This window comes from Periplaneta americana, chromosome 11 (assembly GCF_040183065.1).
Source record: "Periplaneta americana isolate PAMFEO1 chromosome 11, P.americana_PAMFEO1_priV1, whole genome shotgun sequence".
NCBI lineage: Eukaryota > Metazoa > Arthropoda > Insecta > Blattodea > Blattidae > Periplaneta > Periplaneta americana.
The window spans coordinates 156,995,533-157,020,212 of record NC_091127.1 but is presented as its reverse complement, the minus strand read 5'-3'; the positions used below and the strand labels follow the sequence as shown (position 1 = coordinate 157,020,212).

Below are 24,680 nucleotides of genomic sequence, written 5' to 3'. Positions count from 1 at the left end.
GAAGAAGTACACGAGGAAAAAGGACTATATGTGAACAGACAATTATGTTTTATAAGGACAAAATATGATCTAGAATCCATCGTCATTACAGTTTTTAGTTGACTTCTGTAAATCTTTTGGCCTGTATAAAAATATTTTAAGGGCCGAATTCATAGTCGACACTTATCGTAAGGAAACACTTAAGCAGTTGCTTATAATCATTTCCAATTCATAAATCTCACTGAAGTGAACACTTATTCAAATAAGGCAGCTTATCAGCTTACTCAAGAGTTTCCTCATATGCATTGTAATCAGCTGATTCGGTATACGCAAACTTACTAGGCACTTGGTCAGTAATTGAGACTCGTTCAGACATGGTTTCTTGTAAATAGTTCTTTTAATCTACCACAAAATATCTCAATATCCGGTAATTTCATCACTATAGAATTTTGTTATTGTAGGTTTAATTTGTAATTTAGTAAATACAAAAATATTCTTTGTTCTTAACTTCTATGATAAAATGTCTAGCTTTCATTAATCAGGTATTCTTGTCGTACTTTAATTTTTATTGTAATTGTAATTGTAAATTTAATATTAATTGTAATCTTATTGTTCATGTTATAGTTGTAATCCCCTGGTAGAGGGGCAGAGAAGGCCTGACGGCCTTATCTCTACCAGGTTAAATAAATAAATCTAATCTAATCTAATCTATACAGTGGATGATGATTATGATTTTATTGAATTTATTGAGTTCTGTAATCAGAATGAAAATGTGTTTCGGAAAAACAGAAGATATATCAGAGATATGGAAAGCCCTTTAGAGATGTATAATGATCAACAATTTAAGAGGAGATACCGTTTCTACAAGAACACTTGTGGATATTCTGGTGTCTCTCATTTCAATTCACAATACAGCCATGAGGCTTACCGATTTCGCCACTGCTGAAAGTACTGGTTGCTTTGAGATTTTATGCTACAGCAGCATTTCAGGTAGATTTGAGTGGCATTTTTTTCCGAAAAGTATTCACGTCCCAACAAAGTGTTATTTGCATTTTTGTTTGTATTCTACCCAAGGAATAAGCTGTTAAAATTTGCATAATTATATCATTTCCACTTTGTTTAGCATAAAAATAACTGAAAAATAAATTAAAATGATTTACTTACACGAATATTTCCGGAGTTTGCATTAAACTCAACTGTAATTTTGTTCCATGTCAATTTCTTCTTTTGGAGAGAACAATTATCATTTTTTTTTTTATTTTCGACGATATCTTCTTATTTCATAACTAGTTCTCTTAGCTCACTTCTTTCTTTTCTGTAAAATTCTTTCTGGACATCTTGTATAATTTTTAGCTCTATAATATTTACTTCTGTATTTGTGTATGACAATAATGCTGATTTAACAATTTGAAGGTGCTGGAAAACAATTTTATTGAATGTAGGAAAGCGCTCATGTTTGGCCATGTTGCCATATTCCTTTCGATGTCAAGGGAATGCTCAGTGCATATGAATGAGTAGCGTCTCTGCAATACGATCTGACATAAGTGCTAAGGAAATGCTCATTACTTAAGTGTTTCCTCATTTTATAAGTGACGACTATGAATTCGACCCTAAGAGATGTCACAATTGCAACTTTCAAAAGATCTGTAGCTATTTTCAGGCATTGTACATATCAGCCGTGACTTTAATTCACTTCTTCTTGATGTTTGTTCATATATTATGTGTTTCAATTTGTTATCTTTCACTTTATCAGCATAAATATGTTTTATTGAGTCTTTTCTGGATCATATCGTTGGCTTAAACCTGCTAACTACCAAAAAGGAAATTTTACAAGGGAAGCAAAATACTACGCTTAAATTAATTCTGAAACTTTAGTACCAATCCAAAGTACAGGTGGTATTTCTACATGAACTTTGGATTTCGTCCTAAGTTTCAGAATTAATTTAAGCTCACAAGCAAACATTCTGATGGGGGCACCATGTTAATAATGTCAAAAGAAGTGCTTATATAAATTTTGGCCAGTCAACCGCAATTACGAGGCCGTCCAGAAAGTGATTTTCTCTGGGGCCGTTTATAGAAAAAAATACAGTTACATAGAAAGATTTATTGAAACAGATGCAGGAATTGTTGCGCTATTTGTCAACATACTCCCCACTGGAACTGAGACATTTGTCATATCATGGGATCGACAGAGAGGCGCAGACGGCTGTCAAATGCTGGTTCTGATCCCAGGCGGCTGACTTCTACGACACAAGGATAGAAAAATTGATCCCATGATGACGTAGCTGGGGAGGAAGAGATAAGCTTGCAAAAGGAAAGGCAAAGTGTCCTATGCTACTGCCTACAAAATATCCTGTGGTAGGGAGATAAAGAGAAGGCCTGATGGCCTTAACTTCGCCAGAATAAATAAATAGATATTATTATAAAGAAAGAAAAATATGAGGACATTACGAAGTTTGTACTTCCTGTGTACCAAGCGTTTTATAATGATCTTAAATCAAATGTTATTGCTGAAAACAGTGATGTAAATGTTGAAGATATAGATTATATTATTATGTTATTACTGCAAAAATATGTATTACAGTATAGTATGAAATTTCATTTTGATTTTAGTGTCATTTAATTTTATTCTAGCGTCATTTAATTATATTTATTTAATAACTTTAATTGATTGAAACACAGTAATTATAATATGCAGAGTAGTATACATTTGCAGGAATAAAGTTTGTGATATATATTAAAATAATCCTAAATATGCAAATCAAGCTTTCAGGTATAACTCCCTGTAAAGTTGATTTCAATAATTTCGAGGGAAAAATTGTTCTGGGGCCGTTCGTTAACAGAAAACCACAATTTAAGTCACACAGAGTTAGTGTGCACTCAATGTTGGTTGCTAGATGGTTGTCAGCCCACATTGAGGTCTGTGGACATAGAGGGAAAAATTGGATCTGTGTCTAGTAGAGTTCCCGGGTAGCTCAGTTGGTAGAGCGTTGGTATGTTTAACCAAAGGTCCCGGGTTCGATACCCGCCCCGGAACAATTTTTCCTCGAAATTATTCAATCCTAAATATATTTTAGGCAATATTAAATTTAATAAACTCTATTTGTGTCCAAACATACCCAGTTGGATGGGTTATATTTCACTGAGCCCCTCAGTTGTGAAACTCATTCACTCCTGGTTACAGTTATTATTAAAATAAAAGAAATTGGACAATTTACTGTACCAAATTTGATTGAAAATGTTCGTTATGTACGAGAAAATAAGATTCATACAGTAGAATTAAAGTAACGGACTCCAAATATGTTATTATCTAAAGCAGTCTAAATTTTACTGTATTTGTAATTTATCGGATATTATATACAAATGCTGTAGAAATGTATCTCATTAAATCAATACAGTTTCTTTGAACTTGCCTTTCTGGGATAACTAACTTTTCTGAGATCCAGCACATTAGATTTAAGTCTTCCTTTCATGTCTGGTTACGTATGTTGTACTTCGTTGTAGAGTTGTTTGCATCATCTGCTCCAACAAGGCCTGTCACTAGAGAGGAACCCGAAAAGATTAAGAAATGGCGAGAGGAACAGAAGAAGCGACTAGAAGAGAAAGGTAAGGAACACACAGATTCATACCCCCATTCATTTATGTTAAGCTTAACTATGTACGTATATAAATACAAAATATTTTTGCCACATCTCTTTGTTTATGATACTTATGATCGAATCCCTTTCTTCAAAATTTTTCCTTCACATTACTCAATAACTTTCTCTAAATTATCGTCATTAATTTTCTTCGGTGATCTCTTATTTTTGTGGTCACTGGCTTTGCCATCCTATCTCTCCAGTCAATCTTGTTTTTTTTTTTATTAGGTTATTTTACGACGCTGTATCAACATCTAGGTTATTTAGCATCTGAATGATATGAAGGTGATAATGCCGGTGAAATGAGTCCGGAGTCCAGCACCGAAAGTTACCCAGCATTTGCTCGTATTGGGTTGAGGGAAAACCTCGGAAAAAACCTCAACCAAGTAACTTGCCCCGACTGGGATTCGAACCCGGGCCACCTGGTTTCGCGGCCAGACGCGCTCAATCTTGTTTGCTGGCTGGCCAACTCCCTGTGCTCTTACATGTGCTTCCAATGTAAATGAAAATGTAATATTGTAAACATCATAGTAAGTAATTCATATTAACATCAAAATTGTGAATTGCTCTGCACATGTTTGCTGGAATATACATTCATATTATCAATAAACTACAAGGTCATAGGACTGACGGCTTCAGAGCTGGTTACCTGGGTCTAATGATTCCAAATTAACATGGAGGCAAGGAGATAATACTTAACTGACCATCACACTTCATCTCCTAGTTCCTTCGTATTCTGTATTAGAGTACTTATGTTTACATTTATTTGTGGTTTATTTCTCACTTGAAAGGTTGGTACCTGTGACCCTCATAAATAATTGTAATTGAGGACCATTTTTGCAAAACTTGCAAAATTGAGATTTTGATGGATTCGTTAACATAAGGCAGGCCTCTACATGATGTTCAAAGCGTCTTAGTAAAATTGGGTTATTTCTCTTCATTGTAGTCTATCAAAGTGTGATCGTTTTTTCAAAACTTGCTTATATAGTGTTTTGTCTCTCCTATAAAATTTAGTTTTTTCAGTTAGCAAGTTTTGCAAAAACGGTCCTCAATTGAACTGGTATGTCTCCATGTTTCTTTTTATAAACGTGTCTTATTCATAACCTCCTGAGTGCTAAGACATTTGTTGTTTTATTTTCAAAGTTCAATATAATTCTGCACTTCAAAAAAAAAAAAAGTCACTGACATGAGGAACAATGCTGCAAGTTAGTTAGGGTACAAATGCAGGTATATTATATTATACTTCGGGGGTCTGCATATACTTCTTATAGTAACTTTTCACGCCCTTTTCTTTGTTTCCCTTCTTTAAAATTTAATATCTATGTTTACATATGTATAATAATTTTTTGAGGATATATTGAGTCTGTAAGGGCTACCCTCAATGGGGGGCAGTTTAGTATTATTATTATAGTATACTTCGGGTCTCTGCACATACTTTTTATAATATAGGACTCGGAGGATAATTCTTCCTCCCTGATGGAAGGAGACTGGTGTGAGGTTCCTTTCATTCTCTTGCCTACACCATCTGCTTTGTTTTCAGAGATGTTTAATGCTGAAATTGTAACATCCATGGAATTACATAATGTTTTATTCCAAATTTTTTGCTCTTCTAATGTCATAAAATTAGCTACCATGGTAGTCTAGTGGCTTAGCTTATCTCGTCGCGGGTGTAGCGTAGACCAGCCTCCTGTTGCACGACTGTTATCAGTAAGTTGGTCTATACAACTGGCTTCGTATGGCTGAATGAGGAACAATCGAGTCATGAACTGTCTGGTCTTCATCGGTTTCAGATGCAAATGAGGAGAAAAGGAAAGATGAGCTGCGTGAAGGAGCCAAGAAGGAGCTGGACGAATGGTACCGTCATCATGAAGAACAGATTGCCAAAACAAAAACTGCGAACAGGTATGACTTGTTATATTTTCACACCTTAAAATTTGTTGTAAAATTTGGAAAATGAACTATTGAATTTTGTTTCCTTCTTTCTTGCGACCGCAGAGAAGCTGCAAAGTGAGTATGATTGACAGCATTGCATTATGGGTTTTAGGTTTTTTAATTGTAAATGAACAATAAGGTGGTATAGATATTTTTTTTCTCTCCAAGTTTATGGATAAATAAATTTCAACAAGAAGCATGGAAAAAATAGTACCTTTTTAAAATTCTGTTATAATTTGTAACTTGTGTATAGTATATTGCTTTACTAATCAGTAGACTTGGAATTTCTATGTATTTACATATTCTGTTCCTTGCCATTTAGATGCTAGGAAAATATAACTGTCCACAAAACACTATATTAGGGTTATTACAACCGACTTCCATTTTACATATTTGTAGGTGTTTTAGATATTGTTTGTGATGTTACATAAAATTACATTATTTTAGCATTTTCGTATTCACATGTATATAAATTCCCTATGTTAAAATTCGGAACTTCAGCTCGGGCTATTGTAGCTTGCCACAATAGGTGGATTAAGATGAGTGACAGCTATTCTAAAGATCATTGCAAGTAAAGAAACCTCTAAAATGGGTTTTAGGAAAGGTTCCAGTAAGTTGCTGAACAAATGTAACTTTTCGTTCTGCAAAGAAATTTTACAAAGTTACATTTGTTCGAATCAAATTTCTGCACACCTAAAGGAGAAAACTAAAATTGTTTCAATAATTTATTTTCATGATACACTGTTCTCTTAAATTGACTGTGAATATTGAGAAGTAAATGAATAGCTTTCCCAAAACACGCTCTGAAATGTTTAATATAAAACAATTTTTATCTTGAAGAGGGAGCAAAAACGCAAATTTTTATTGGACTTTTTTTTTTTTATATATTCCTGAGTTTATATGCATAGAAGCTAATGAAGGTTTATAGTTCATATCTTGCTTCATTAGGGTAAATTATTTTTCATCAACTACACAATAATTTGAACTTCATGGAAGTTGTGGTGGGAAATTTCTTTATCATATAATACCAACTCAGATGCTCTTACAAAGCAAGCCAGTCTTGTGCAGGAATACAAAGATATTGAAGCAATATTATGGATTTGTTTAGTCAACTGTTCGAAGACAGGTCTGAACCTCACAAGTGATAACAACAAGACACTACTTGTGAGGCAACTAGCCCATGTTATATCTGAACCTATGCAGCACACTAATATGATCTGTAGTCCAATAGGAATACCTACAGCGAAATAGGCCATTCCCATTGGTAACTATGAGTAGGTATGCAGTCCTTGTTAACATCACCTCATTTGTATGGGACATTTATATTTTCATGAATTTCCTTATTATGTTTTCTTATGTCAGAAATGCTGAGAAACAGTTCGTGGCAGAGGCTGATGAAATCGAACCCGGAACTGAATGGGAACGGATTGCAAAGCTGTGCGACTTCAACCCCAAGTCCAGCAAGACTAGCAAGGACGTGTCCAGGATGCGGTCCATCATCCTGCAGCTGAAGCAGACGCCACCTGCAGCCAAGCGTGCTTGAATGTGCATTCCTAGTATGTTAATGTGGATTTATATTAAGTAAATGCTTTGTGAGATTGTTATATTACTGTATGTAGAGCCTTTATTTACAAAAGTATTATGTAATACAAAGAAGTGGATAAATAATTGAATCGTACACCACCAACAATTTTGTTTTCCAATTTGTTCAGTAGATGCTCCAAGACAGATGTTTCACTTTCGACTTGGCCAATAGAGTTTCCAATGCAATTCTGCTTGCATCTGTGAACATACATTGGATATAAAACAACTGGGGGGAAAAAAAAAAAAGAATCATGATGTAACACTAATACTGTCAACTGTCTGCAGACTGAACCCCTGACCTTTTACTGTCAGGGCAGCGAATTCCATCTTAGAGATCCTCTCACTTCAGCTTCATCACAATAGAATAATCTCCTTGCCAAACTTAGTCAGAGTAGAGAGTGCAGCTAATGTTCAGGACTTTAATGGCTCTAGCATTTCTTGCACTGCTCTGTTCTCTCAGAGGTATATTGCAGTAATGTGATGATGTAATTGTAACATGTGAAGTTCAGCCCATAGAACAAATCTTAGAAGAAAAGGCAGCATCTGAAGAAGGGGAGGAGGAAGGAAGGAATGGTGAATCATCAACAATGCAACGATATACCTCACGAGATTTGATGTGGTATACAGAGAGTTCCTATGCAGTGTTCTGTTGGCTTAATGGCGGTAGTGAGGAGTGCGTGTCTGTATGCCAATAGGTTTTGTTAGGTCGAGTGGGACCGGTCTGCATAGGAACTCTGTACAGGTTTATCAGGAAGCAAAAATACAACATAGCTTAATGGACATGTGGATGAAGTAAATTAGATTGTAAGTATTATTTACCAAGCTTGAGTAAATATAATCCCTCCCTCCTCTTTTTACTTAGTTAGTAAATCAGTATTTTACTAAGTTAAAATGTTTATATTTCTATATCGTGTTAATATACTGAATGTGTGTAACATCAAAACCTATGTAATGTTATATTTCCTTGGTGATTCATTCATTTTAAGTAGACGTAAAATCCAGGTTTCTTGTATTTGAAACAGTTACCTGAGACAGGACATCCATCAAAGATGAGGATCTTCAAGTTGTTGCAGTGGAGAACAATGGCCTCTATCGCGAAGTCTGTCACATGCAAGCAGTTCTCGAGATGCAGCTCTTCCAAGGACTTCCCACAGTCTCCCTGCACTAGGGCCAGGATACCCTCGTCACTTGCCTGTTGATGTTTGAAAAGAAAGTGGAATTACCATTCCCAACACATCCATCTTAATCAGCTGTGTATGTAAAATTTCTTTTCTGTCACGTGTTATCCACTCTGATAACATGGTAAACTGCAGTGACAGCCTACATTGCATTGGGAGGCCTATTCATCACATCCCTCATGAAGCCAAATGCCTGCAATTGGTTGACAAAAGCATCCAAGACAAATGTACAGTACTGAACATAAAATGTCATTCTCTACTTAATGTGCAGTTGGTAGCCATGATGGAATGAGAATTGCAGAGGTACTGAAATGTTTGAAAAAGCCCAATGTGCACACCAACCACAAAATCTCAGAGAACTATCAAGAATAGAACTGTTCTCTTTGAATCGATGCCGTGGTCTTAGCAATGGCTGGGGTTTTATCTTTAGACTATTTCTGGTTTCACCAACATTTAAACCATTTATCATCAAAGAGGTTTCTGTTTACCTGAGAGTGCGATATATTTAGCGAACAAAGGTTCTTGAGATTGCTTAGCATCTTGAGGGATTCGTCAGTAAGTGCCACACACCCACCGACATCGAGCTCTGTGAGGGCAGGGCAGCTGCTGGCGATGGAAGCCGTTACTTGGTCTGTCACAGCTGTGCAGCGACGCAGGTACAGGTTTGATAGGTAGGGAATTGCGGGGAAGAGATCCAGGAGGGCTGCAAATGAACAGAAACAAGCACTGGTTTAACAATATTCTTTTAAGCCATAGAGCCTAGTCAACATTAATTTTAATTCTGCTCACGGATTCTCTATACCTATCACTACCTGAGAAAGTTGCAAGTAAATTTACACACGAAGATAACAATACTTCCACAGCAATGGAATTCTGAACAGTATCAGCATGTGCACACACAGTGTGTTTAAAAACTGAGGAAAAAACTTCAGGAACAGATTCCTAATAAGTTGAAAGAAAAAGTACAAAATACAAGTACGGAAATGCATAATTTTTTAATTGACAGGTTGTCCAGCAAGATCTCAAGAGCTAATCAATAGGCTATTTGTTGTAATTACATCTGACACTAATGCACAAATGTGTTAAAATATATAACTAACAAGGAGAGGACACGCTCTGTATATCACGGAATGGAATAAGATTGTGTGACATGAAAGTACAAGACGTACTGTTTAAAGTCATACTTGGTATGGGTGGCCAATGACCCCTCGTTTTGAAAATATTGGCTATTGTTTGTGACTACATACTTCCGTTAGGTGCTTAATAGGGAAGCATTAGACTATGTAAAAGCGTAGCCCATATGGTTGGCTGCTGAGTTGTTATCCAGACAACCTAAGTTCGAATCTTAACTGGTCCTATATATTTTTTTCTTTTAATAATGATAAATATTGTGATCACAGTTATCTATTTACATATATCATATTTCTCAATGTATTGAATGCTTCATCATGTTTCAAACAAATTATAATTAACATTGTATTGTAAATGATAAACAAAGAAATATTGCTCATGTAGGCAGGTAAGATGTGTCACTGGTGTCTGTTCTGTTTCTGTAGCAGCTATTCCACTTCATTTTGTACCCGATTCATTATGATAAATGTTATAAAAACACACAAAACATACATATTTCCTGCACCATGCACAGCAAATGAAAGAAGGTTGTCCACAGTCACACACATTTTTCCGCATTTCTACTGCGAAACAGATATCCTTCACATTCACAAACACTTCTCATTCGTTTATTAATTTTGATGCATACCACGCATATTTCAACATGGCTTTGAATATAGGAGCTGACAACTGAAAGTGAATAAAAAAAAAGAAATAATAATAATAGGCCTATCAAGCTTCAAAAAATGAGAAGGCATTAGGATTCGAACTCAGGTTGCCTGGATGACAACTCAGCATCCAACCATATGAGCTACACCTTTACACACTCTAATGTTTTTCTATTAGACACCTAACGGAAGTATGTCACAAACAATAGCCAATATTTCCAAAACGAGGGGTCATTGGCCACCCATACCAGGTATGACTTTAAACAGTACGTCTTGTACTTTCATGTCACACAATCTTATTCTATTCGGTGATATACAGAGCGTGTCTTCTCCTTGAAAGTGTATAGGTCATGATGTTAAACTCAATTTAACTCCACCTACAGCCAGGATGAACTCTACAACACATTCTCTTTGACTGTTCGGTTAAGCTACCAGATATAAATAGAAGATGGCTACTATGTGTAAAAGAATGGCAACGGACACTGTGCTATGGCTCTACTCTTGATGCATGTAGTAAGAAGTAAGTAACTCACACAAATAAGCACATTGGAGTTTTTCAGTTGTTCACTGACTTTATGTTATTAAGTGTTGAGGCGGTGTCTCAAATGACGAACTAGCAGCCATGCATTTCATTTATGGCAATGTTTTAGAAGGCTGTCATTTGTACTGAGAATGATGCACAAGACAGAAACATTTAAGCAGTATAAGAGGTGAACGTTACTCATGTGACCAGCATGCTGTGCACGAGCAACAGCAGTGCCACCAGTGTAGCCAGTCAGCAGAACTGCACTCGGGCCTGGGTTCCATTCCTGTTTGGGTTTTTTCGAAGAAGAAAAATTACGACTTCTCGCCTGCGTTAAAATTCAACTATGCTTAGTCATCTTCAAGGGATACTAGCCTACCTACTCCGCAGCACGAATTGTATTACCTGCAGAAGTAATGTCTCTTGTTTGGTTTCGTCCTGGGTTCAGATCCAGCTTCTCTAAATATCTGCACTTATGTATTAAACGTATTGAGTCGTCACTGACATTGCACTCGCTCAAATCCAGTATCTTCACGTTCTTATGCAGTAAACACTCCAGAACATCGCTGCTCACACTGCCTCGCTTGCAGGCAACCGCAAGAAGTCTGCTTTTGAGGTTTGGAGGAAGCATTTCTAGTGTGTCAATATTATGCTCCAAGCACTGCACAGCTTCATCTACACACCTATGAAATGAAGCAGTCAGTCGTAACAAGGATTAGTGAATATTGAGTAAAACTTCGATGGTAATTCTGCATGATGCATCAATCAGGCTGCCATCTTCTCACAATAAAGGTTCCGGGCACCATTAGCATCTGTTGTTGCTTGGTTGATGCATTGTATAGAATTACCATATCGACTTCAGAGAGGCCTAAATAATTATGACTATCAGCAAACTGCTAAAGGCCCCCCCCCCTCCTTTGACCAATAATACAACCTAAAGCGCTTTAATCTGCAGTCATGATTATATATCAGAAGTCGAAGATTATTTGAAATTGTAAATGAAATTTCATTGGATTATTGCCTGTGAAAATGATTCGTCAGATATATAAGAAACGAAGGTATTTGGGGGCAGGTTGGGTGAATTTACACCTTTCGTTGTGTTTACCTTATGTCTCTTAGATGCTACAATTTTGAGGTTATTTTCAATTATTTAAGTTTTTTCTGTCGTGTGCTGTGCGCAGCAGGACCAAAGATTCGACGAAATTTCGACTAAATGTTGAAACAAAATTACAATGATAAATTTCAGAACACGAATTCCTTCCTTTTCCTCTTACTCCAAAATTCCAACCTTGTGCACACAAAATAAATGAGTGACACTGAAAAGTGCCTTTTAGTAAGCATGATGATGCGCAATCCACGAACGTAGGCAAAACTGCCCTTTTTAGTATTTTAAGATAATTGTTGTCATTCATTTATTTTCTTCCATAGAAAACATGAGCAATGAAGCTTTAAGATGTGGAACAAGTCAAAATTTTATAATTACAATTTTCTACAATTTTACAATTTTGTGCAATTTTTTACAATATTTTGGCAAGATGTAGTGAGATGAGGTGAGGTCCGAGGATTCGCCAAAAGATTACCCGGCATTTGCATTTGTCAGTGAGGTTGATCATACAGTATATGTATACATGGTACCTAATTCTTGATTCATTAAACAAGCTGTAATTTTAACGTGTTCAAAGGTTAGGGCCTGGGTAATATCTGTATCTCTCACTCAAACCATGCAGCTATTCCCTTAATAAATTAAAGTACATTATAACTGGTAAAAGTTTTGAATGAACGAAAAACATAATAGGCCTACAGATCATGTTCTGAAACTTACAAGGACAGCAAACTTCGCACTCTACCCAAGTTCGACATCATTCTTAAAATGTGAAAAGACACACTCGTTCTTCTTCAAATTTGGTTCAACCTCTAGCGTAGAATCCCTATATGTATTTATTATTTGTAAAAGCCGAGACATTTGGAGTCGGAAAACTTTGCCTGAACCAGTAACCTGAACATAAAGTTTTTTTTATTTATTTTCTTTTTAGACATTATAGACGGTGCAGTGTCGCCAACCGGATTTTTAAAAATCCGCTAAGATACATAGTGCAGAAACCGCTAAATTACTATATTGTCAATGTAAACTAGATTTACTTTACTGCTGTTGCTGTTTAAAAAAAAAAAAAAAAAAAAAAAACCCTGCTAAATCCCTATATCAGCAATACAAATTTCATAAATTTTACCCAATACTATTTTAGATAACGCTAATAAAATTATTAAAAGCACCCTTAAAGAAATGTTGCACCTACCAACTGACACACCCGATTCTAGGGCATGTTTTTTCAAACATCTCAATGGATGGCAGAAGTATATCAGTAGTTAGTGTTTTCAAACATCTCAATGGATGGCAGGAGTATACATATTCCTGCCTGGGACTCGCGTTACGGAATTCGCGCTGGTTCGAGTCCAAATGGGGGAAGAAATTTTCTTATGAAATTTCGGCCAGTGTATGGGACCGATGCCCACTCAGGATCGTGATGCACTTGAGGAGCTACGATAGGTAGCGAAATCCGGTTACGCAAACCAGCTATAACGGCTGGGGGGGGGGGGACTCATCGTGCTAACCACACGATACCTCCATTCTGGTTGGATGATCGTCCACCTCTGCTTCGGCATGTGACCGTGAGGCCAGCAGCCGGCTGGTCGGTCTTGGCCCCTCGTGGGCTGTAGTGCGACGGATTATTATTATTTACAAGGTAAAGATTGTGTACCAAGTTATGACAAAGTGTTTAAAAAAGAAATCAACTGTACTATCAGAGCCATCTATGGTACTGTTCGTACCAAATGGCAACACTGAGTCATTTGCGTTTCCAACAGTGTCGCCAATTGGTAGAAAAAAATTTATCTCTATCACCTCCAGAATTTTTCCCAAAATTAGGATTTGTTTTAAAAATTCAGCTGATGTCCATCAGTGAATTTGTAAAATACACATAATTCAATGCACATTGTGCAGTGGGCACAATTCACTTCTATTATTATTAAAAATTCTCTATACTTATTTTACAAAAAGGATTGAATAATATTGGCTACTCTGTCTACTAGTCTTCGAAAAATCGAAAATTGCCGTAATTGCTTGTGGGTCTAGTTATATTTGTACTAAATTTGGAAATAAGTTGTGTTGTATGACTATAGTGTGTATGCTTTGCCCCATTTTAAATTTAAAGTGTTAGGAATAAGATAAAAATGTCATATTCTAGTGATGACAGTTCCTCGGGAGCTAAAGATGGTGATCATGAATTGCAGGATTTTTTAATGCTCGAAAAACAGAAAGCACAACTTAATGCACAGGTATGTACAAAGATATAGGTAGAAAAGTAAATCTATAGAAGAACTATAATGGAATTGAATTTAGGAAGGGAGGCACTATGGCCCAGGACTGCGACCTGTATAATCTCTTGCGCTAATCCTCAATCTAGGCGCATTCCCAAACCCACACTCCACTAGGGTTCACTTCGTACCAAGGTTTCGAGCAAGCAACCCCTCGTCCCTAGGCTAGCCCCTTTCGTGAGTTGCCAACCGGCGATCGGGGAATGCTATGGAATGACGAAATTATGTAGATATGGGAAAAATGGGAGAACCCGGAGAAAAACCCCAACTGGGATCCGCGATCTTGTCCACCACAAGTGTCCACACCTGTGGAGTAGTGATCAGCGCGTGTGGCCGCGAAACCAGGTGGTCCGGGTTCGAATCCTGTTCGGGGCAAATTACCTGGTTGAGGTTTTTCCAGGGTTTTCCCTCAACCCAATACGAGCAAATGCTGGGTAACTTTCGGTGCTGGACCCTGGACTCATTTCACCGGCATTATCACCTTCATTTCATTCAGACGCTAAATAACCTGAGATGTTGATACAGCGTCGTAAAATAACCCAATAAAGTGAAAAAATGAAATCCACCACAAGTGCACTATGGATTTTGGAAAATCCCAGCCCTGACCGGGACTCGAACCAGGGACGTGTGCGTGACAGACCGGAGATCTAACCGCTCAGCCATCACAGGGGCCACAGAAGAACCAGAACAAAGGAGAGAGAATTTCTTCGATGTCTCCCCGCACCACACACGGGATTGACATCTAATTTGTGTTTCGTTTGAGGTGAAATGATGAGACAGCTAAGTGATACGATGCCGAGTTATGTGACAAGGTTAGTGGGTTAGTTGAGGGGATATGTGTGACATGAGGCCGATGAATCTGAAAAGTTTTTAATGATTGAAGTACCGGTACGTTTTCTCTCCCTGTGTAGTGTGGGGAAATATCGTAGTTTCACCATTTGTTTTAAGTTTTGTACTACGAATAATATAGAGTACTTAGCACGTGATTTCACTTTCTTGCATTCAATGGTTTGGTTATTTAAAAACAGCGAGTTTGCAGGCCTAGCTACTTGGGAACCACTGGTAAAGATTTGGCGAAGCAACCGCACAGTTAGTTCGGAAGTGACAATCCGTCATTACACCACTTGGCTTTTCTATACTGGTACTGAAACTTCCAACTTGAATTTTTCTAAGTTCTCCGGTGCGGGGATCTGTGACAGATTAGGTTAGATTAGCTTAGACTAGTTTAGGTTTTTGGTATGCCGTTCATATACGAATCTGTGACAGGTTAGGTTACGTTAGTTTAGGCTCTTTGTATGCTTTGCATGTACTGAGTGAAGTGAAATATGCGTTTCTCGTTGTATTTTGAAGTATTATAGCTGCATCTTTATTTCACGTGTTCAATAAACACTTTTAGGTTAACTTATATACACCGATCAATTCTTTCCAATTTTTACCCTTTTTTTTAAATATGTTTTCAAGTCAACTGACGTTCTATACGAATTCTTCACATTCCAAACTACCTTCCCTAAGAAAATTAGACCATTTTTTCAGTTTTTTTTTTTTTGCCAAAAACCTCCAGTGTCGCGTGCTATAGAAAACCCCACTACTTTGTTACAGACCAGGATAAAGCTTCAATATATATGCGCCACTAGAAAACATTCCTAAAATATCTTTAAAATCGCTAAGATTTATAGTGCGGAGTAGTGGAAATTGGATGTAGTCACTAGAAAAGCTGTATGTCCACCCAAACTGTCCCAAATACTTACTCTAATTATACACGAAATTCATTGTATGTGAATGAAGAATACCGCCATATTTCCTTAATGTGACGTAATGTGAGGAAGGGAATGATGGGATTTTCAGTGTCACCAGTGTGCACTGTGGAGAATGGCATGCGGGGATGTGATATGAACCCAACCTCTCCCATAATACTAATCTATATTTTATTTGCAATGTTGCCGCCCCTGCTCTGCTGCGTTGGGAGTCGTGTGAATGAAGCGAGAAGCATGCCTTGACCTCCAACATGGCGAATCGTTCGAACTACTACTCATAATTTTTACATTTTGCTTCTGAATTGCTTTTTGTGCAATATTAATGTACAGTAGTTGGTAAAGCCTAGGTCAAGATTTCGATTCTTCAAAGTCTGGATCAACTCAGTTCCTACAATGCATCGCACATCAATCTGGGATTCAAAATGAAGTTTGTGTTGGATATTTTATTCAGAAGGCCACTTAAAACGCATTTTTCATTGTTTTCTTTTCTTGAATCTTCTTTTGCTGCCTTAACATGTATTACTGATGTTTCATAGAACGTCCATACAGCTGGAACAGACCTGAAGCTAGATGCAATCCATTCAACTTTCAATAGATCTTCCTCCAGAAAATTTGCAGAAATCTGTAATTCCCTGCTGTTTTTGTGGAAAGCATGGTTTGAAACATATTACAACTTATCAATAAAAGCTTTAAACATATTAGCTCATGAAATTGACTTCACTGCATTGGAAACTGAAAGTTCGAGTCTGTGATTAGCACATTTCCAAATAATAATTGACGAGCATTTCTCCTTACCATCAATGCTGCACCATTACACATTAAACTTATAATTTGTTAAAAATAAGAATCAAAGCAGTCAATTATGGAATCAAACACACTCATTCAACTCGACCAGATCTAAAACTAAATTAATTGGAGCATCTTTATCTTTTCACCGAATGCAATTAGACTGGATTTCTTACTTAAAGCAGGAGATTCATCAGTGGCGGCTCATGCAAGAAATCAGTTCAGAGCTGCACTGTTTTTTAAATAACCAACGCAAGGGGTAAAAAGGAAGAAAACAAGTATAGCTACAGAAAATTGGCTATTATAATATGATGTTAACTCATTGTAGAAAAATGAAATGCATGCATACATTGCTACTTTCTGCTACAGAATTTATCATTCACTCAAGTTGAATCTTCTGAGTTGGAAGCCATACTCTTCTAAATCGATAGCATCGCTAGTACACTAAGCCAATGCTCGTATTATGAAGAAAGGTCTTTATTCTCTTAAGTGATTAAAAGTCTTCTTTCCTCCATCTGTAGGTTTTTATGTTAAGTTTAGACCTTGAGTATGCCTGCTCAACTGTTTTATTTCTACTTTTTCTAGCAGAACAAGGCCTTCACAGTGTTTGCAACAAGCAGAAAAGTTGAAACAAGTGCATAAACTTGACACTTCTTATCTCGCAACTCAATCTCTTATAGAAGAGCTACAAAGTTCTTAGCTGTTGTAGTGGCAAGTTACAGACATGAAGTCATGGTTTCTTTGTGCATCATCATTTCATCATCAGATGCATCATCATCTTGTGATTAATAATAATAATAATAATAATAATAATAATAATAATAATTCCTAATGGTTTCGATTGTTCTGCTGTGTCATTTACACACAGTATAATTGTTCAAAATTTGGCAAACATAGAAAAATGTTGTGAATTATTACATTAAATTGCTGCCCATACACATAAGTGCTGTTCTTCTACCAACACACTGTTAGATTTCAAACTGAACTCTCCCAATGGAATAACAAGCACATCCTTCAGGTCAATTGAAGGAATCTCCTGTTCTTTAAATCTGCTTTTTTGCTCGACCATACTATAATATGCTCGTTACATGTGACGTAACTGTATCTTAATAACATATGTTAAAGTACTGCTATTCATTATGTTATGTTCTTGTAACTATTGATTTACAACTAAGCCTATGCTTAATATCATATGCGCAACATCTTGCAAGCTTTCTGTTGTGTGATGTTTCTAAAGTACGTACATGAATTAAGAAATAGGGTATAGAATTAGTTTCAGACTTTTTATTGATGCTCTAATTCAGTTCCAAATTTAAGTTGATGTTGGCCATGTTCAATGGCTTCCCTTTGGGAAGTTACTGTTTTCTCTGTTATGATTGTTTCATAGTTTCATTAGTAGGGAGCGGATTTTTGTGTGCTAAAAAATTTAAATATATTTATTTTTTGTGCTAAAAAGTACGAAAATATTTGCTAAAAATAAAAAATATATTTTTTAAATATGACAAAAATACCTTACTTAGCTTTAAAAAAAAGTGTTATTAGGTAGCTAGTCACCAACCACAGTTGAGTGCTTGTAATTGGCCGAGAACTGCAGTGAACAACAAAGGTTATCTCCAAATTCTCCCATCACAAATTCATGCCGATTATCTCTGAACGACTTACACTGTGAAAACGATCTTTCCACATCACAAGACGTCAGATGTGCATATTTAAAGAGAGGAATGTCACAAACACATACCCGTCAATTTCATCTACAGGCACACCCTCCAATACTTGAGCAACTTTACACATTTTTTATATCCACTGTTTTTCCCAAACACATTCTGGAATTTGTCCCTTAGTACTTGTACTTCTGAACCTGGTAGCAAGTCTAGTTTAATTTTCACGGCATGCAACTCCTTGTTTCAGACAACAGGTTTTTGGATGTTTCGAGTTTTTTTATGGTGTCACTCAAAAACCTTAGTTTTGCTAATACGAAAGCCAAATCATTTTTTAAACAACTATCTTTCAGTATATCTTGAAGGATATCGATTGACGAAGCCCTATAACAGGGAATCACAACAAGATGTATTGCCTTACTTGATAGACATGAGAGAGAGGCGAGAGATTTATTTAAATTAAATAACGTTTATACCCAAGCTCTTATCTGTTGTGTTTCATAAACAAAGCGTGGAATGAAATCATCTTCAGCAAGAATAAACATTGCTAATTATGTGTTGCAAGATCTCTCCTCCTTGTCCATGTTAATTTATTCTCTAATAATAACAATGATATGCTGCCTAGCAGTTCTCAGAACTTGAGGCAATACTATTACGAAAATGGATCACGGATACACCACACAGCGCTTAGAAACACGAAGAAACCAAGAATTCTTAAAAAAGATAACTTATGTCTGAGTGATATAATTGATTTAGTTTTAAAATATTTAAAAGGTCTTGTAAAAAATTATTTAAGTAAAAAAACTCCAAGATTTATATGTTTATAATAAATTTCCTGAAAATATGTATTTACATATTTTTTTGGTGAAAATATGTGTTTTTATGTGAAATAAAATTCGGGTTTTAAACTTTAAACTTCATGTTCGGAATTTTTAACTTAGTTAGTTGTGTTTTATCACACGCAAAAAGAATATTTAATTACATAGGAATCCGCTCCTTGTTCATTAGTTAAGCTACTTCTTCAGTGGAGCTTATTTGGGTGTAACTTGCTAGACATGACACTCCTATGTGTCCACTTGGTTTCAGGGAGTCTTTCAATTATTGTAAAATGCTTTATTCTCGCAACTTCAGGTTTACGCCTATGGAATTAGTTTATTTTACTTTATGCGTGGTTTCAAGTGAAGTAGTTATTACTTCTTCTGTAACAGTTCTCGGTGCTTGATTTTGTATCTTCCCTAATATTCCTCAGTTGTAAGGAGATATGATGAGAACTTCTTCACTGCACTACATTAAAGGTTTCACGTACATATTGCAGTTGATAGAGTTTTTATTGAACAGCTCCATTTTGTTTTAGAGAGCCTCTTGAGAATGTTAATACTTACTTACGTACTGGCTTTTTAAGGAACCCAGAGGTTCATTGCCGCCCTCACATAAGCCCGCCATTGGTCCCTATCCTGAGCAAGATTAATCCATTCTCTATCGTCATATCCCACCTCCCTCAAATCCATTTTAATATTGTCTTCCCATCTACGTCTCAGCCTCCCTAAAGGTTTTTTTCCCTCCGGCCTCCCAACTAACACTATATGCATTTCTGGATTCGCCCATACGTGCTACATGCCCTGCCCATCTCAAACGTCTGGATTTAATGTTCCTAATTATGTCAGGTGAAGAATATAATGTGTGCAGCTCTGCGTTGTGTAACTTTCTCCATTCTCCTGTAACTTCATCCCTTTTAGCCCCAAATATTTTCCTAAGCACCTTATTCTCAAACACCCTTAACCTATGTTCCTCTCTCAAAGTGAGAGTCCAAGTTTCACAACCATAAAGAACAACCGGTAATATAACTGTTTTATAAATTCTAAGTTTCAGATTTTTTGACAGCAGACTGGACGATAAAAGCTTCTCAACCGAATAATAACAGGCATTTCCCATATTTATTCTGTGTTTAATTTCCTCCCGAGTATAATTTATATTTGTTACTGTTGCTCCAAGATATTTGAACTTGTCCACCTCTTCAAAAGATAAATTTCCAATTTTTATATTTCCATTTCGTACAATATTCTCGTCACGAGACATAATCATATACTTTGTCTTTTCGGGATTTAATTCCAAACCTATCTCTTTACTTGCTTCCAGTAAAGAGAATATTAATATGATTAGTTACTTTTGTGCACTCCATTCCTGTATGTTTATTACATTGACAGTTTATTTTTGAAAATCACATCTAAATATTTTGAATCGTCTGTCTTCTTCAACCAAGTACTGTTATAGTCAGGAGTGTAGTCGTAAATAATATAGTGCGAAAAGTTTTGTTGTTGTTATTTATTAGTAATGACACTGCTGTTTACTAGGCCTACTAATCTATACTTATAAAATACAAAGTTGAGTAAAAAACAAGTAAGAGAATTGTACCATATGTGTGTACTTAATGTTCAACCAGATTGATTCAACATCATTTGGTTTCTGGTAGACCAGTACAAAGTCTCCATACAAGATTTAAAATTTAAAAGTTTTTTACAAACATTTAAATTTTCCCAATTCATAATAGTATTTTCCTCATTACAAACGACGCACTGAGGTGATGGTAAAATACCCAGTTTATATAAATACTCCGCCAGACAGTCGTGTCCTGTGGCAATCCTTATGGCAGCTACAGTCTGTTTACAGGGGTGATCAGGAAGCATCTCTGACTTGTCAACCAGACCAGCCCATTTCTTGGCATCACTCTTTATTTGAAGATCTGAGAGAAACTCATTCTTAAATGAGTGGTTAACTAGTCGTTTCAAGTTATGATACGAAAGTTGGAAGGTCGTTCGTAACAATATTTCAGTCCCGATGTAAGACAGTTGTTACAGTATTTAAAAAAAGTAAAAATAAAGAAGCAGAGCTCTTCCAGGTTGCAGAAGAAAGTACCTTGCCTGCCCTGACACAACTACACCCTGGATTATAGTAAAGATTCATGTCCCTTTTCCATCCTTCATCAAAGAGTTGGAAGTTAGCTTTTTTTTTCTTCTGTTTCATAATCATTAGCTAAATAGATAAGAAAAGGGACATGGATCTTTACTAGGCTATAATGGTAATTGGTTGAAGAAGACTGTATAGGTACATCTGTAGTCAGATTAGTGTAATATGTAGCTACTGTTCTCCAACCAGGAGATAAACTGTGAAAGGAATGTGCTTACTATTGCGTCATCTATTGGAGCAAAGTAGATAGATAATATTATCGTTATAACGCCAGTTTAAAAACCATGCGCTCTCCTGCATTTGTTATTTCCTGTATGGAGAGATTAAAAGACCAGGAGATTAACAGTGATCTAATTTTGTAACTAGGGTAGTATCAATATGTGTGCATCAATGTTATTGTTTGTGCTGTGAGAGCTAGCCAATAGAGTTACGAGTACCCACGTGTGTGACCTTATGACATCTTATGACATCAACATTCATTCACAGCATCACCCCGCTTCGTCTCATCCGGCAGAGACTTTCTCGTGGTTGGAGCACAATAGCTGACGATGTATGCAATGGAGGTGGGAAGGAACCCTCATTATCTCCTGGCTTAGTTGCTTCATAAGTGATGCCTTGTTGTATCACTTGTGAGGTTCAGACCTGCCTTTGGACAGTTGACTAACAACAAAATATTATCTATATTCCAGTTGTGCAGTTTAGTGTTTTTTTTTTTTGCGTAGGATCTTTGAGTCTGCTATACAGTAGAACCTCGATTATCCTCCACCCTATTAACCAATTGGTGGATTATCCATCTGTCTTTCTCTCGCTTTTTTTTTTTTTTTTTTTTGCAGAAATGTATGAAGTACTGTACATTGTATTAGCACGTTATTTTTTCTTGAGAGTGTGCCTTTTCCCTTACACAGTATGGTCTAATGTTCGAATTGTCGTACTGTGTAACTTCTGTATAAAAGTCTTCAAAAAGAAATCTTATTGTGCTAAGTATCGGGGAAAAAAAGTGTAAATAATTGAGTGGTTTGGGGAAAGAGAAACTGTGGCTCATCATGCAACAGAATAGTCTATGAGACTGGAGTGTATAAAGTATGTAAATCTACAACACAACACCTCTACTATTCCTATCTTCCCACAGGCAGCCATTACAAGGAATTTCCTTGCCCCTTAAAAACCCGTCTTTGACAACGAGACTTAAATTAGTGAACTTGTGATCCACTACCCAGCGTGTTAAATACAAGACCATGGAGAAAATTACCAAAGTATTCACAAAATTTACGAAGATTTTTTTATGGTATGGATTATCTGATTTTTTCGATTAACCATTCAGTTCAACTCCTTCATTGCCATGGATAATAGAGACTCTACTGCATTTTGTTTCGGTTCAGCAAGGTCATCTGCAAAGAGAGCTGTTTTCAGTTTTGGTGTTTCTAAAGATTTATGTAAATAAATAGGCGAAATTAATAATATAGATTAGGCGTCTCAAGGCCAACGCATAAAAGTTGTTATAGAGAGCAAGTGTAGATAGCGTAGTCAGCTGAAGAGATAAGCGCAATACCCGAAGATAGCCGATCGCTGATTCCTTTCACAAGCATGAGCGAACTAAATTGTAACTGTTGCGGGAGAAATGCCACAAAGGTGCACTTTTGAGTTGTACTGTCACAATAGACGGTTGTTTCGAAAGGAATAACATTTCTTAAGTAGTTTGCAGTAATAATAATAATAATAATAATAATAATAATAATAATAATAATAACAAATTTATTTTCTAATTATATATTAATGAGTAAAAAGAAGACATCTGAAGCATGAAGAACCATACATTTATGTAATTATTTAAGCACAAGGAACTGGGTACCCTACTCTATTATCTCCTGGCCAGTTGCCTAATAAGTGGTGCCTTATTGGTATCACTTGTGAGGTTCAGACCTGTCTTCGGACAGTTGACTAAACAACAATACTTAATTTTTAGTAAATGGTTTCTGGTATCTTTTTTTTTTTTTTAAGTTTATACTATATTTAAAAGGTAAAAAGGTATCCCCGTAACATGCTATGAAGGCACTTGGGGGGGCATGGAGGTAGAGCCCCATGCTTTCCATGACCTCGGCACTAGAATGAGGTGGTGTGGTCGGCACCACGCTCTGACCGCCTTTTACCCCCGGGAAAGACCCGGTACTCAATTTTATAGGAGGCTGAGTGAACCTCGGGGCCGTTCTGAAAGTTTGGTGACCAGAAAAAATCCTGTCACCACCTGGGAGTTTAATAAAATAAAATAAAATTAACAATAATAATAAAATTATAATTAAACTTGTTGGTTATTAAGGTACGTATTCTTATTATACTTCAATATTAATATATTCATTATAATAATAGTTAAATAATATGTTTCGTAATGTTTTCAGTAACTAAAAACAGCCAAAACATGTTAGGAATTCACAAACAATTATTTTAAATTATAACTATTTAAATCTTAAATCTGGTCTCAAATGCTTTTCTCAACTCCAGCAGTTCTTCACTATATTTGTTACACTGGTCTGGATTCAAATTAGGTAAAAAAATTTAAATTAATAAAGTGGTAACAGTTACCCACTGAAACTTACGACTCCCACAATTTTACTTTCCCTATGAAAGCTTTTATTTCTTCACACATATGCGGTAATAACGACATTCTTTCCTTAGAGATGGAGCCAACACTGTAGCGGTTGCAGATGTCTAATCAAACGTCGCGGTCAATGACGTCATCCGGAGATACACAAACTGTTCCCGCATCTTGTTCCGCTCTTACATTAAAAAAGAGTGAGAGGAGGAAGTGCTCCGAGAAGGTCCTATTTAGACGTCCGATATAGATGATGAAATGTAGTGCTTAATGTGGGACCTTTTGGAAGGCATTGCACAGAAGCATTGAGTTAGACCCATCGTAGCATGTTGCACTCGATTCCAGTTTGTGATCAATGGGAGATGGACACATGTGGCTACCATCTAACACTAAAAAATTACACTGATTGTAAATGTAGTATTAAAATAGCTGCCTTTTCTTGTTCCATTGTTTCAGATTCACGAATTCAATGATATATGCTGGGAGAAATGTATGGACAAGCCTGGCAGCAAGCTGGACAGCCGCACCGAGACGTGCCTGAACAACTGCGTTGATCGCTTCATTGACGTGTCGCTGCTCATCACGAACAGATTCGCCCAGCTGCTTCAGAAGAGCGCCATGTAATTACTTGTTTGTTGTTTTGTATACCTACTGAAAAATCGTAAAGAAAATATATGTTTTGTATCTCATACACCGAATTTAATTTAACCTGTACTTTTGAAAATGATATAAAGTCTATTTACAGCTGAAGTGCTTCTCAGTATGTGTCTTCTTTGTAACAGTAGTCACATGGTTGTTATAAACATCATCAGTGCAGCAGAGGAATGGTAATCTCGACACCCTGTTTATTTTATTTTGCTCACTTATACAGTACAGCAGAACCCCGATTATCTGTCAACCTATTAACCAATCAGTGGGTTATCCGACTGTCTTTCTCTCTCTCTTTT

At 36.4% G+C, this 24,680-nt stretch overlaps 3 protein-coding genes across 14 annotated transcripts in view; 2 read left to right on the top strand and 1 right to left on the bottom strand.

Moving 5' to 3' along the window:
- The window catches only part of LOC138709486 (clathrin light chain-like), a 28,718-nt gene extending 21,491 nt beyond the window's left edge, over nucleotides 1–7,227 (top strand). For all 12 annotated transcript variants that reach the window (XM_069840285.1, XM_069840284.1, XM_069840280.1 and 9 more), the window contains 3 exons: nucleotides 3,484–3,585; nucleotides 5,408–5,519; nucleotides 6,912–7,227. In XM_069840285.1, coding sequence (XP_069696386.1) covers nucleotides 3,484–3,585; nucleotides 5,408–5,519; nucleotides 6,912–7,092 — 395 coding nt within the window. In that variant the 3' untranslated portion in view covers nucleotides 7,093–7,227. The remainder of the gene's footprint in view (nucleotides 1–3,483; nucleotides 3,586–5,407; nucleotides 5,520–6,911) is intronic.
- Nucleotides 7,149–12,655, bottom strand: LOC138709485 (protein AMN1 homolog). The gene is made up of 5 exons (XM_069840277.1): nucleotides 12,435–12,655; nucleotides 11,018–11,295; nucleotides 8,800–9,014; nucleotides 8,160–8,325; nucleotides 7,149–7,331 (listed from the first exon to the last, which is right to left on the bottom strand). Exons 1-5 carry the CDS (start codon nucleotides 12,473–12,475, stop codon nucleotides 7,258–7,260), a joined length of 774 nt encoding a protein of 257 aa, XP_069696378.1. The 5' UTR covers nucleotides 12,476–12,655; the 3' UTR covers nucleotides 7,149–7,257.
- Nucleotides 12,656–13,679: 1,024 nt separating this feature from the next.
- On the top strand, nucleotides 13,680–24,422 carry LOC138709478 (mitochondrial import inner membrane translocase subunit Tim8-like). The gene is made up of 2 exons (XM_069840271.1): nucleotides 13,680–13,945; nucleotides 24,190–24,422. Exons 1-2 carry the CDS (start codon nucleotides 13,841–13,843, stop codon nucleotides 24,355–24,357), a joined length of 273 nt encoding a protein of 90 aa, XP_069696372.1. The 5' UTR covers nucleotides 13,680–13,840; the 3' UTR covers nucleotides 24,358–24,422.
- Nucleotides 24,423–24,680: the final 258 nt, after the last annotated feature.